The following is a 15,102-nucleotide window of genomic DNA, read 5'->3' as shown; positions in this document are numbered from 1 at the left end:
AGGTGGTCTTCTTAGAAGGATCATTCTTTACTGATATGCAGAGCCTATGGTGACACAGCAATGGTCAGGAGTCCCCTAGGCCAGTGCTTTTCAAACTTTAATATGCACGTGCATCACCTGATTCTGCAGGGCTGGGGTGAGGTTTAAGATTCTGCATTTCTGACAAGCTCACCGGTGATGCTGATGCCTGAGCAGCAAGAACCTAAATTACCAAATCAAAACACCAGCCCCACAACTCATCACAATTAATTTTATTCCACAGCATGTTTAGGGGAATGTTATTCTCAGGAAGAGGTTTAGGATTCAAATAATTAAAAAAAAAAAAAACCTTGGAAAGTACACACCTTTATGTATCTTTTCTTTTCATTAAATATATATCTGTTTGGCAAAAAATGTTAGACTCTTTTGTACAAAAACAAAGCAAAGAAAAAAAATAACCAAAAAAACATAACCCACTCCCCCCCCCAAACCAACAACCCTGAACCCTTGCAAACTGTCAATACCTGTAATAAGTACAATAATATAAACTTGGATACTTGACCATCTGTGGAAACCTGTGCTCAGCAGAACCACCAGGAGAAGGACCACCAAACCCTTCGATAAGCAACTGCCTCTCATCGGGGCTTTTAGATTTAGTACATTAGAGATGGAGCAAGGGGACTGGTTTCACCATTTGTGCTTTCAGCTAAGGCGCTGGAAGGGTGTGTGGCAATGAAGAGGGCAGGTCTGGGCTGGGGCGGGGAGAGGAAAGCCAAGACTAGCTGGGAGGCAGGAAGGGTGGTCACAGTCACAGGGCAGACGTGAAGTGGCCATGGGACCCACGGACTGTGTCTGGAGACCCAGCCCTGGGAAGAACTAGGAAGAAGCTTCTGCTGTTGCTCTTGGGACCAGAGAGGGACAGGGCAGGCAAAGGCCGGGACACGGGAGGGAGGGGGCTCGGAAGCAGATTTCAGTTCACATGGAACTGGTGGTGTGAGCGGACTCTAGAGAGCAGGGGAACGAGGAGGTGTTTGGTCTTCTCAAGTAGCTAGACTGTTTCTTCCAGACACAGGCCTCGAGCACACCCCTGGGTCTGGCTGTAGGTTTGGGGGCGGTCTGGTGCTGCTGGCTTTCAGCCTCCAGGAGGGGAGGGCTTGCCTGCTGGGATGAAGATGGAAGGGCCCTCTGGCTCTCTTACTGGCGGTGGGTTTTGCTTTTCTCCCACCTTAGGCTGCAGCAACGGGAGGTGACCTAAAGATTCGGAGTCTAGAAACGGAATCAGGGCGGTGAGCAGGATGCCAGGGAGGGGCAGGAAGACGCCGGGGCTAGAGGCGTTGGGGCCAAAGGAAATGTGGACCACAGCTTTCCTCTACCACAGCGGATTCCAAGGCATGGGAGCGTTTTCATTCTTCTCTCCTGTTAGCTAGCTCTTCCAGTTTTGGAGGGGGAGCTTCTGGGGCCCGGGCGCTTCAGTTACAGTCATAGACAAAGTCATAGTTGCTGGGCTCCTTGGGGATGGGTGGAGGTGCGTCGGGGATCTGAATGTTTTCCAGGTCCAGGAGGCGGAGCTTGATTTCCATGCTGAGCAGCGTATCCAAGTCATTCCTCGTCAGGTCACTCATCATATCTTTCCCCAGCAGCGCATTCAGCCCATCTGTCCAGATACAGTACTGGTGGGAAGGGAGGTGACAATGAGAACTACTGATGACCATAACAAGAGGAGAAACAATAGCTAGCACTTACTGATCACTCAGGATGGTCTAGGCTCTGTGCTAAGTGCTTTGCCTACATTATCATTTAACATGCACAGCATCTCTATAAAGCTGACATGTCTGGTAGCATCTCTGTTTTACAGATGAGGGAACTGAGGTGGTGAGAAATTAAGTCATTTGGTAGTACGTGGAGTGGGTGGGATTTGAACTTACACAATCTGCTTCCAGTGCCTGCACTCTTCTGTGCCCATGATGCCTCCCTGTGGCGCAGCAGGAGGGTTTGGGTTTTCGTGCCTGTGCAACATAATATCTCTAACATCCCACCAGTGAGTCAATGAGTTTAAGGTATTGGTAGAATATATCCCAACACTCCTGGACTCAACATCAGGTAAAGTTTGCTTCTTTCCTCACTCCAAGTATGGTTCCCAGTCTAATAGCTAATCTCTGCCTATCCTGTCTGATTCCCAGCACTCACGATGACAGCCCAATGGTAGTCCCACCTTTGCATTTCTTAGCAAAAGGTCTAGGAAATATCTGAGTGCTGCCCAATGTCTGGTGGGCAAAGTGGCTAAAATTGTTAGGTGATCTTAACGGAAGGTGGCTTGGCTGCCGGTCTAGGGACCCCTTCTGCCTGGGTCTCCAGGTTCCAAGGTTTTTCTCCTCCAGGTCTCTGGAGCCTGGTCCCTGGGCACATCCCCTGTTTTGGAAAGCACTCCATAGTACCCAACCAAGAGTTTGGTTCTTCCCCTCTCATTAAAATTAATCGTGTCCTTTGCCTCTCCAGTAGACTAGGAACTGTGCTCCGTTTATCTGAGGACCTGCCTTGCTTTTGTCAGTTTCCCTCCAGAGGCTGAAACCCTGCCCTGCCCTGGTATTAGAGCCATGATACCTGGTGGAGGAAATAGCCCCTGCTGCCCGCATCTCAGAAACATGCCTGCATTCTGGATGCTCTGTTTGCTCACCTTTTAGGATGTCCTAGTCCTATGTAGGACCTCTTTGAGAGCAATTTCTCTGCTTTTCCTGTGGGACTGGTCTTCCTTCTAGAACATGCTCTAGATTCCCCCCTCTCTTGCCCTCACTGGGTCAAGCTGCAATTCCAGACCCTGCTTAGCTTGTCCTTTGCACTGTGGTTACTTGGGCTATGTTCCAAAATACGATAGCAGATCTCAACGTAGAAGTACTACGAGACGGCAAGCACTACACAAACCTTAAGTCATAGTGAGGTGATAGACATCTACCACGACGCACATTCGAGGCACCGCTTTTTAAGCCAAGGAGGTGTACCACGGGTGTATTACGAGGCCCGTGTCTGAGTAGCGTGGCCCTGAACTGTAGAGCTTTGGTTCTGCCTTGGCTACGGGATCTCAGCCAAAGCATTTAACCTATCTAAACATCAGTTGAGTGCTAAAGGATTTCTGGAAGTATTAGTGTCCTCATGAATACCTTAGATAGATTCCGAACACATCGAAACATTCGTTTCCTCATAAATAACGTTAATAAAAATAGATACCCAGGTCTTACCCTGCAGATCCTGATCTTATGGATCTTGGGTCAGGAAATTTTATTTGGAAAAGCTTCTAGCTAATTCTGATGTACCTCCAGATATGGGCACCACTGAACCCCATGCTCTTTAAGGCCCCTTTCAGCTCCGGCACTGTTTCACTGTAAATCCCTACGTGGGGGGATTACCGCTTTCTGTACACAGCTTTCCCAGTCCTGGCTAGCTTCCTAGTACAGATTAATTTAACCCACAGGAACACTTCTGTGGTGCTTTTCTTTCGAGAAGCAGCAAGTACAGAAAATTTTATTAAAAAATACATCAACCAATAAATAAGAACTCTGTAGTACTGAATCTGAGTTGGAAGTATCAATACGAACTTACAGTGTATTTTATCTTTAAAAAAACACAACTCCAAGCTCTGTCTACAAAAAACCTGAAAATAATGACCAACGCCGTAGTGACAGGCACACCTAATGTCCAGATTCTGGTTGCTAAATACCAAAAGGAGCCAAAGCTCCACAGGGAAAAGGTAGGACATGTACAAGATGAACTGGAATATCTTGTCACGCCAGAACGCCTGAAAGCTGCCAAAGACATCTGTCCATAGAACTCAGAAGCTAACCAGAAGGTGTTCCTTCTTTCTCTAGATAATTTGGACACTGATAATGACAATAACTGCAACCTATTGATATACAAATACGTTAAATCCATAACTTCATAATGATACCCAAACACCAAAAATCCTTCACTGGCCTCCTTTGAAGATGCTCATGATTTTGAAAACTGGTCAAGAGAATCAAGCATTATCCTGCCTATCATATGTACACTGTTTAACCTCAGGGTAACCAAAGAGTTGATGAGGCCAGTTTGTCTTTATGTAACTACAATAGAATTGGAATATCAACCTTTTCCAAAGTCTAATAGATCCAAGGATCTAGGCGATAATCATCAACGGCTGCAAACATTTCCAAAAGAGAGACAACCAGACATCATGGAAGAATACAACACTACTGCTGCTTAAAGTAGAGCCTGAGTTTGATGAATCGTCTAACTATCGCTTAATAGGAAATACAGGATGCAGATAAACACGTGAAATGATAGAGCAGGTTATGGTAGGCAGAATAGTACCCTCCTTTGAAATAAGACCATGTCCTAATCCCTGGAACCCGTGAGTATGTTAGGTTACATGGTGAAGGGAATTAAGACTGCTAACCATCTGATCTTAAAACAGGGATTTTTATCTGGGATTATCTAGGTGGGCCCAATGTAATCACAAAGGTCCTTACAAGTGGAAGAGGGAAACAGAACAGGAGTGAGAGAGAGGGAGATTTGAGTATGGAAGAGGCGGTCAGAATGATGCGGTGTGAGTACTTAACCTGCCGTTACTGAGACGGATGGAGGTGAGGAAGGGGTAGGGAAATGGATTATCCCCTAGTCCAGAAAGGAGTTCAGCTCTGTCGATACCTTGAGTTTAGCCCAGAAAGACCTGCATCCGACTTCTGATCTCCAGAATTGTAAGATAATACATTTATGTTGCTTTAAGCCACTAAATTTGTGGTAATTTGTTACAGCAGCCAAGGAAACTAATACACAGAATTAAAATCAGCAAAATCTAGACTATTGACTATGCTACCAAACAGATGAGCTGGTTTTTTCAATGAATAAATTGCAAGGAAAAAAAACACATGCACATGTTCATGAGAGAAGGAGAGAGGAACCTATAGATTCAAGGAAACTGAAGAAACACGTGAACCAATTGTTATGTATGGATCTTATTTGGATTCTGATCTGAACAAAGTATAAAAGAAAAAAAGAAAACCAGAAATGAGACAGTTGCAGAAATCTGAAAACTGACTGCAAATCGTGGTATTAAAACGTTACAAAATTGGGTGTGATCATGGTATGATAGTTACGTTTCCAAGTGGACTCTTTATTACTTAGAGATGCACATGGGAATATTTACAAATAAAATGATATGATATCTGGATGAGCTTCGAAAATAATCTGGGGTGTTGTGGCAGCTGGGTGTGAGTGAGGGTATAGGTGAAACCTAATTGGCCATGAGCTGATAATTGTTGAAGCTGGGGATGGGCACTGACAGGAAGTCATGGGTCCAGGTCCTGCTTTCCTCCTTCCAAGCTACACAGTGCAGGGGCCAAAGAGAAAGTGTTTCTGGAACAAGACCCCCATGGTTTAAATCCAAGCTCTATCACTTACTGCTTGTTTCGTCCTGGACAAGTTTCTTAACCTCTCTGTGCCTCATTTCCCTTTTTTATAAAATGGGAATAACGTTAGTTTGTTCCTTAAGAGTTACAGAATGAGGATTAAGAGACGTGAAGCACATAAAGCATTGAATGGTCCCTGGTGCAGAGTATTCCGGTTATAATTACTATTATCAGTACTATTGTCGAGTTATTCAATTTTGGGAGGCCTCGCTCTCCCCCTTTGATAAACAAGGATATCTGTGACAGAACTTTCCATTTTATGGAGCGATTATGCAAATAAAATGAGGTAATAGATACGGAAGTGGTCTGAAGAATACTTTTAATTTACACAAGTGTATGGCATTTTTCTCCTCACTACATCGGTAAAATATGGCAGATATGAATAAAAATGTGGCAGTCCCAGAACATTTATCCTTATCTGGAATTAACGTATACTGGGAAAAACAGCGTTGTATAGATTTAAATAGCATCGGCAGTTCTACCATTTGAAGTAGTTTCCTATACATCCGTATATATCTTCAATACGGTGGCCTGTGTACAACCACAATTTTATTTAAAAAGAGAAATGGTAGGACGCAGTGTGTATTTTCAGGAAGATGAAGACAAAGTCATCCCCTTCTGTGAACGAAATGTCAAGTAACACAGAATTATATTTAAGTGCCGCTCTAAATGCAGGATTTGCATATAATCTTTCTTCTCTCGTTGGGATGTACGATTTTATTCAAAAGCTTCAAACCAGTGAAAACCAAATACAGAATAACTTCTAAATGAGCTAAGTCTCCCAGGGGAAATGGGGAACAAAATTCAAATTCTATTAAAATGTTCCTTCCTTTCTAAAAGCTTTCTATGTAACCACATGCACAACAAAAATTTGAATGGTATCATCTAAAAATAAGAGTTTCAAGCATGATGTTGGGTTCTAGTTTACAAGAGAAAAAGTTAAATCAACCAGAGCTGCTACTTCATCTTACAAATGCATTTTCCTGGATTTATGCTAAATATGTTAAATATAGCTGACAGCATGATTCAAGAAGAGAAACAAATTATACATATAACAAGATGTCAAAAGGAATAAAAGCATCTCAAAAATAAAATTCCAACAGCAGAGACAGCCCTAAACCGCTTAAAATAACTTACAGAAACATGGTAAAAAACCTACCTCATCAAATGTTTTAAAGAATAGAAATAAGTTTATCATGGGAAAATGCTGGCCCAAAGCTAAAATATTCAAAGAAAACCAAAGCTATAAGCCAGGGCTGATACTTCCTCTGGGTTAACGATTATGCCCTTACTGAGTATGAAGCATGTGTACATTCTTCTTCTTTACCATAAACTCTTTATTTTTATTTTTTAAGTTTTTGTTTATTTATTTATTTTTTGGCCACGCCATGCGGCATGTGGGATCTTAGTTCCCCAATCAGGGATCGAACCCACGCCCACTGCAGTGGAAGCGCGGAGTCTTCACCACTGGACTGCCAGGGAAGTCCTTACCATAAACTCCTGATCAAGCTAAGAAGAAGTTGAATCTGTTACAACTTGCAGTTTTTCGAGAGGTTTCCGTTCTATTCCAAGTCGACAAGATGTACCTTTGTTCGTGATTTTTCTCACGTAGACATTTTTAAAAAATGAAATTTCTTTCTTCCCAATATTTTTTACCTGCTTGTTTTTCTTGAGAAAATATGACGTTCTCTCATAAATTAACCCCACTGAGACCCTTACCTCATGCTTGTCAGGAGCTATGAAGTTCAGCTGGCAGTTTGAGTCATACAAGATCGAGAAAGCGAGTTCAAGCACCTCCTAAGAGAGATTAGAGAAAACACCACATTGAGGAAAGTTGACACATTTGTTCTGTAGTCACAAATGGCTGCAGATTGAACATGGAATAGTGCCTACAGTGTGTCCAGGCAAGAGGAGCAGCCGTGAGGCTGACGGGAGGAAGGAGCATGTTTTTCAAGGTTCACAGCACATTTCCTTCTCTCTGTTCGGGGGAGTCTGCGTGAACCATCTCATTTAATTCTCAAGACAGCGCATGGAGCAAATGTTATCATTCCCCTTTTATGCAAAGGAGCTCAGAGAGGTTAAGTGAATTGTCCAAGGCCACATATCCCCAAAGCTGTGCTACTCTCCTATCTTCAGCATCTCCCTCCCAGGGAGACCATGAAAAACAGTAAACTCCTTCCCAATCAGCAGCATTATGGGCTGCTCTATCTTCTATCATTTCCAAACAGACAGGTGTCCATAGGCGTATAAACTTGCTAAAACATGAAAGCTACGTAGGAGGTAATGAGGCTTCTGGATGAACCCATTATCTGTAGGTAACACGTCTGCCCTTTGACCCCTGAACTACTGTAGAGCAAAGGCTACACAAAATCTAGTTTTATCCTATAGTGGCTGCAGGGTATAAAGGAGAACATGGGCCCAAGTGGCAGAATAGCTGGGGTTCATTCATTGGTGAGTGTTCGTTCGAATGTCTGGGTTCATTCGTAATACAGACTATGAGACAGACCCCCAGGACCAAGGACGAAGTGACATTGTCATTTCATTGTAGCTGAATGACCTTGGCTGAGACATTCAGTGTCATGCCTAATATGTATGTTAATATATGCTTCTCAAATTGTATGTACTGTGCAATATTGGATACTATGATTTTTCTATTGGACTGACAGCAGGGTACAACCTATGGAAGATGAGAGTCATCGCACATCTCAACACCCTAACAACTCCTAATTTGGAGGGAAGGGCCAAATGAGTCCACATCGGTGCTCTGCATCACTGTAACACACGTGCTAACCTTCCTTCTCTGTGTCTATTAGGCACCACTGATGACTGCCCCTTTCCCTTGTGCTATGATCTGGGAACTGCACTCTCAGTAACTACCCACAGGTATTCTTTCTTGGGGAGGTAGATCTCTCCACATCATTCTCTACCTCAACATTTGTCAGAGGATTTGCCTTTGGCCAGTAAGTCACAGCAAGAATGCCCCCAGAAAGAAGGCAGCAGGCAGAAAGATGAGGTCAATGCCTTCAGATTTCAGATGAGAAAGAATTCTTCCAAGTGAACTCCAGAGGCCCAGCATTAGCTGGATGCCTCTCCTGACACAGCAAACCATCAGGCTATTTGTGGCTCTCATGGATTTTATCTGTGTCTGGCTCACCTCTAGCTGTCCCATCATTAAGGGAAAACAGCTCTTGTTCTGAGCCCAGACCTACCAGTATCTCACACTCTTAGGGCATCCTCGCCCTACCAGAAATAGAAACAAGTGAAGGAAAGAATGCTGAGTCATAGAATGGGATCTGTTCTGCAAAACTATCCCCCTCTGCAATTTTCATTTTTTTAAAAATTTATTTTTGGTTGTGTTGGGTCTTCGTTGCTGCGCGTGGGCTTTCTCTACTTGCGGCGAGCCGGGGCTACTCTTCGTTGCGGTGTGCGGCTTCTCATTGCAGTGGCTTCTCTTGTTGCGGAGCACAGGCTCTAGGCACGTGGGCTTCACTAGTTGTGGCACACAGGCTCAGTAGTTGTGGCTTGTGGGCTCTAGAGCATAGGTTCAGGAGTGTGGCGCAGGGGCTTAGTTGCTCCGCGGCATGTGGGATCTTCCCAGACCAGGGATCGAACCCGTGTCCCCTGCTTTGGCAGGTGGATTCTTAACCCCTGCACTACCAGGGAAGTTCCTGTAGTTTTCATTTTTTTCTTCCTTAGGATTCCATTCAAGCCTGCCCAGTTAAGATCAATAATATTGAAAAAGAGTTCGCCAAAACAAACAAACAAAAACAATTTTCACATAAGTTTGGCATCTCTTTTGGGTCTTTTAGTTTATAATGAAAATGGTCATGGGCCCTAGTAGTGGTACCATAATTGGTGTCATCCTTTTAAAAAAGTCAGTAAGGCAATCCATATCAAGAACGAGGGGTCCCACTCCCGGGGTTATTCCTAAAGAAAATTCAAAAGGAAGCAAAAGCTGTATATATCATTACCTGTAAGAACATAATATGAGAAACTAAATAAATGTCCTCCCTTCCTTGGGTAAACCATCAAAAAAATCACAAATTAGCAACCCAGAGAAATACATGCAGTCAGGCGTTCAGTATAATTATGAAAATCTGATCTTAAGTGAAAAAAAGCAAGAGAAATGAACACTATATACATACAAATCACAATTATGAACAATGTCTTCCTGTGGTTGGAAACTGGAAGCAAATTGTGAAATGAAAATAATTATGTTAAGGTGCTAGGATCACAGGTGATTATTTTCTTTTAAAAAACTGAAAACATTTTTTCAACAAAATGTTAAGCTCTAATCGCATAAATTCATAAAGATTGTTCTTAGATGAGAAACACTGATATAGATGATGATTTCTTTACTAATCTTAGTGTCATTCATTAGGAAAAGTCTTTGACTCATACTTGAGAGACTGGAGAGAAAGGAGAGGACAGGCTTTGCTTTTGGACACCCAGTCAGTACATTACAGCAGCACCACGTGACCTTCGGAGGTCAACAGGAAAACGGGAATCTGACAATGGATTTCCGGCTGACGTTGGACCATGACTGCCACTTTGCTTAGGGCAGGCGCATGGCTAACCCATCCCCTTGCTTACGACAGCAGGTGTGAGCATCACCAGAGCCCAGACGTGGCCTCTTGACTAGGTGCTGAAGTCACCTGAGACCAGAGTGTCAGCGTGGTTGTCCTTTGTGACACATTCTCTTCTGCAGGGCAGGGAGGGAGCAGGAAGAAAAAGGAGGGGGCCTCAAACTTTGGGTTTTGCCCTTCTAAGGCATTTACCAGTGAAGATGTGAATGAGCGGAGCTGTCATGACCTAGATTTCTGATAAACACAGGGAGGAAATAGGAAATTCGTGAGAATATCATTCCCCACTTTAATTTCACTAAAGCTGCCTGGGAGGGGTTGGAGGAATTACTTCTCTGACCCGCATGCCTGCGTTAAAGGCTGCTATCACTTATAATGAGTTTTACTGATGTCCCTGGCCGGCTGTCATTGAGGCATCAGCGGAGGTCAGCTCTCCAGCACTTTGAGCAAGCAGACTGAGGAGCTGGGAGCGGTGGCCTCTCAGGCTGACACTCCAGAAGCTGCCACCTCCAACTGTCTGTGAGGGAGAGAGGTGCCAGGAGATGGTGGAGTAAGCAGTCATGGATCTGGGGCAGTGTCCCCCTCAGGGGCTCCTTGTCACACACCACAACACTTTCTTAGACATCTGATGCTCTGGGGCTTTGCTACTCACTACTTAAGGTCGTTTATTCCCTCTGGATTTAAGTCGGTGGAAAATCATGTCCAGGAGCAGCTTATTTCCATCCTCTGTTCCACTAATGCACATCTCCCACCTCACCATGTGGAGGAAGGCCTGGGATAAGTGAGTTCTGGGGTTAGGGGATACGGGAGGAACTGATCCTATGGTCTCTGACCCCATATTCAACCCTCTAGCCCTGGGACTAGAGACAAGGCATGTGGGGTCAGGGGATGCTCAGAGAAATTCAGGGCATGATGGTGCCTTGGTTTGGGGATTGCCATCTTCCAGGGGTCAGATGATGGGTTGACTGAATACGAGAGTAGAGTTTTAGACAACATATTTTCAGTGTATAGCGTTGGCCACCATTCCTTGCGTTGCTTTGGGTGACTTGCCTCATTTGGCCATCTCGCCTGGCATTCACTTTAATCATGTTGGCTCTCCACCATCTATCTACGTTATCTTGAGGTCAAGGAACTTTGATTAAAGGTGTAGGATATAACTTGGCATGTGTGTGCTAAATATAGCCAGAGAACTAGACATCATAGCTATGAAGCATTGTTGCTCACCTGTATATCTACGAGTTTGAGTTTACATTTTAGAAGGCAAACTCAGTCATTCATATCGTGAATAATAAGATAGGATCTTGCCTTCTATAAGCAGCTATAATGTTCTGGTCCCCAGCTATCTTAGCATCATCAGCCAGTAGTTCTCTAACCCATTTTCTTCTCTCTGTCCCCACCAATCCTGTACTCTGAATTGAATGTTTCTCCATCAGAGGATGCACTTTTACATGTCAAAAGGCCCCACGTGCCTTTTCACGTATTGTTTCCTCCTCCTAGAAAGTCTTCCCCTCACTTCTCCTTTTCAAAAGCCAGCTCAGACATCATTTCCTCCACAAGCTTTCTCAAGTCTCCCAGGCTCTCCTGGTATTTAAATTTACTGGGGCAGAGGCAACATTGGATTGTAATTTCACGTTGATACTTAAGTCTTATATCTGTTAGACACCCAAGGACAGGCGCCAGGTCGTATTTATCTTTGGATTCCCAGCACCCAGCACAGGCCTGGTATAAAGAAGATACTCTATACATTATGAGTATGAATGGTGAACGAAGTAAATCTGAATAAAGGGCTTTTTGGTTACGACCAGGCTTTTCAAGCTGAGGCTAGAACATCAGCTTCTAGTATAATCGGCTTCTTATTTCAGGTACATGAAATCATACTGGAAAAATAAAAGCTGGGCTCTGGACATGGTGAGATTCAAGCTTCTTTCATGTCAAATATATTCCTATCCCTTTCACGGAGATCTGGTCATATCTTCCCTCTGGGGATTACATGTTAACTGTTTAACGCTTAAGGCCCAAATCACTGGGATAAGTACCAGGAATGCCCACTTTCAAAGATACGGCGACAAATCAACTTTATTTTGTGAACCACAGAGTTTAAATTTAGAATCCTTAATCCTCGAAAGTCAAATTCTTCCAATTGAATTTGCATTCACCCATGATAATTCTTTTCAAGTGTTAGACATTTCCTAAGTGTTAGACATTTCCTAATCTCTCTGTGAAGAAGCCAACACTTCTTGTGTCCACAGAAATTTGTCTGTTGCACCAACCTCTTTTAAATATATTGGACTCTAAGCTCCAGGAGGACAGGACCATGTCTGCCTGTTCATCACTCTGTGCCCAGAGTCTATCCTATCTCAGGTGCTCTAATGCGCACTGAGTGAATGACTCTACGAGCAAGCCTTAGACCATGACTGGCATGCCAGATGTTGAATGAGTGAGAAGTACTATCAGTTACCAACATCTTGCTATTAACAAGTGTCTGCCTTAAAGATGCTAATGTCCCAGTTTGCCCTGTTCAGTAATTAAGCTAATGGAAAGTCCTGTGGCACAAAATGTCAGAACCTACTCTCTAGCTGGAAAAGCTGAAGAGCCAGCAACACGCCTTGGGTGCTGCCCACTGCCGAGCGCTGACAGACCTCCTGTGGACAGATTTTGGCCAACTCTCCTTTTAAGCTGCAGGTCTCCCCTCTCCTGTCCAGAAGTCCGAGACGTAGGGAGGAGCAGGCCTCTGGAGCACTGGGGAAGGGGTGTGGGTGTGGGTGGATTGAGGAAATAAATTATTAGAACTGTGGGTTTCCTTTCTGCCTTTTGACGTTTTACCTGATGAACCAGATGTATGAATGCTACTAACATTACAAGACAAACAATTTTCATATGCATACAAATGAAAGAGCCAGGCTGGTAGAGATACCGCTGTTTCTCTCAGCCCTCAAGGCAGCCTAGAAAAGCTGGGAGTGGCTGGAATATCTCTGTCAGTGAATCCCAGGAAGTAGCCTCCATTTGAAGTCTTATTTATGTGTTTATAGCAGTGTGCCCCATTATCCATCCATCCATCCATCTGTCCACCCACCTGTCCAATTTTCTATGTGTCATTTACAAGTTTTTTTTTAAAGTTTGGAAATGTCATTTACGCAGTTTGTTTTGTTGATCTCCTCTAAGGGGAGAGGAATCTCCTACAAGAAGGCCAAAACTACCCACACATATCCTAGGCTCAAATGAGAACATCATCTCTACACCTGTTTTGATATTGGTAACTTGTATCTTCTTTCATTTTCTCTTGGTTAGTCAGGCTAGAAATTTATCAATTTTATTTATCTTTTCCAAGGACCAAGTTTTTTTTTTGTTTTTTTTTTGTGGTACGCAGGCCTCTCACTGTTGTGGCCTCTCCCGCTGTGGAGCACAGGCTCCGGACGCGCAGGCTCAGCGGCCATGGCTCATGGGCCCAGCCGCTCCGCGGCATGTGGGATCTTCCCGGACCGGGGCACGAACCCGTGTCCCCTGCATCGGCAGGTGGACTCTCACCCACTGCGCCACCAGGGAAGCCCAAGGACCAAGTTTTGATTTTGTTGATTTTCTCTACTGTTTTCTTATTTTCAATTTCATTCATCTCTAATATTTACTATTTCTTTTCTTCTGCTTGCTTTAGGCTTAAATTGCTCTTTTTTCTCTAGTTTTCTAAGGTGGAAACTTTATTGATTTTAGATCCTTCCTCTTTTCTAATACATGCATTTAATGGTATAAATTTCCCTCTACACACGGCTTTCACTAAAACCCATACATTTTGATAAGTTATATTTTCATTCTACTTAGTTTAAAACATTTTGTAATTTCTCTTTAGACTTCTTTAAACTATGGGTTATTTGATAGTGTGTTTTCAATTTCCAAACATTTGGGGGATTTTCTATCTATCTTTCTGTTCTTTATTACTAGTCTAATTCCATTGTGAAGTAAAACATACTTTGTATGATTGCTCTTCTTTTAAATTTGTTAAGATGTATTTTATGGCCCAGAATGTGGTCTATCCTGGTGAATGCTTCTTGTAAGGTTGAGAAAAATGTGTATTCTGTTGTTGGGTGGATTTGTTAATTGGATGTAGTTGACTGATGGTGCTGTTCAAGTAATCAATATCCTTATTGATTTTCTTTCCACTTGATGTATCAATTACTGACAGAAGGGTACCAAAATCTCCAGGATAATAATGGGTTTGTGAACGTCTCCTTTCAGTTCTCTCAGTTCGTCTCATGTATTTTGATATCTTTGTCCATCCCTTTACTTTCACCTATCTTAGTCTTTATATTTAAGTGGGTTTCTTGTAGAAAACCATATAGTTGGTCTTGCTTTTTATCCACTCGGACAATGTCTGTCTTTTAATCAGTGTATTTAGACCATCGACATTTAAAATGACTATTGATATAGTTAGATTATATCTGCCATGTTTGTAACTCTTTTCATGTGTTGTATTTGTTCTTTATGTTTAACTTTCTCCCTTTTTTTTGTCTTCTGTTTTGAGTATCCCAACTCCTCCCTCCTATCCCTTATGACTTTGCTGTCATTCATTTCACTGATCCATATGCTATAATCATCTAACACATTTTACTATTATTATTTTAAGCAAAGAATTATCTTTTTGATGAATTAATAAGAAAAAAATATATTTTTATTTTACCTTCATTTATTCCTTCTCTGACACTCTTCCATTCTTTATGTAGATTCAAGTTTCTAACCTATATAATTTTCCTTCTGGCTGAAGAATTTCTTGCAGAGTAGGTCTGCTGGCAATGAATTTCCTTGGTTTTGGTTATCTTAGAAAGTGTTTCTCCTTCACTTTGGAAAGATAATTTCACTGGATATGGAATTTTAAGTTGTTGTTTTTTTTTTAACACTAAATATTTCACTCTTTCTTCTTACTTGCATGGTTTCTGATGAGAAATCTACTTTAATTTTAATATTTGTTCTTCTACCAGTAAGGTGTTTTTCCTCCTCTGGTTTAAGATTTTCTCTTTGTCTTTGGTTTTCTTCAGTTGGAATATGATATGCCTAGGGGTGTGTGTGTGTGTGTGTGTGTGTGTGTGTGTGTGTGTGTGTGTGTGTGTGTGTGT

General features: G+C 42.8%; 1 protein-coding gene across 1 annotated transcript in view; it reads right to left on the bottom strand.

The window, feature by feature from the left end:
- Positions 1 to 236: 236 nt before the first annotated feature.
- ELMO1 (engulfment and cell motility 1) overlaps positions 237 to 15,102 on the bottom strand; it is a 551,203-nt gene continuing 536,337 nt past the window's right edge. The window contains exons 21-22 of the mRNA XM_027102174.1: positions 7,137 to 7,214; positions 237 to 1,649 (exon numbers count right to left, since the gene is read on the bottom strand). Coding sequence (XP_026957975.1) covers positions 1,449 to 1,649; positions 7,137 to 7,214 — 279 coding nt within the window. The 3' untranslated portion in view covers positions 237 to 1,448. The remainder of the gene's footprint in view (positions 1,650 to 7,136; positions 7,215 to 15,102) is intronic.

This window comes from Aethalodelphis obliquidens, unplaced genomic scaffold, assembly GCF_003676395.1.
Source record: "Aethalodelphis obliquidens isolate GAN/ISIS:26980383/991018 unplaced genomic scaffold, ASM367639v1 scaffold5, whole genome shotgun sequence".
In the NCBI taxonomy this organism is placed as follows: domain Eukaryota; kingdom Metazoa; phylum Chordata; class Mammalia; order Artiodactyla; family Delphinidae; genus Aethalodelphis; species Aethalodelphis obliquidens.
Note: the sequence above shows the minus strand (reverse complement) of the source record. Positions and strands in the feature narration are given on the sequence as shown.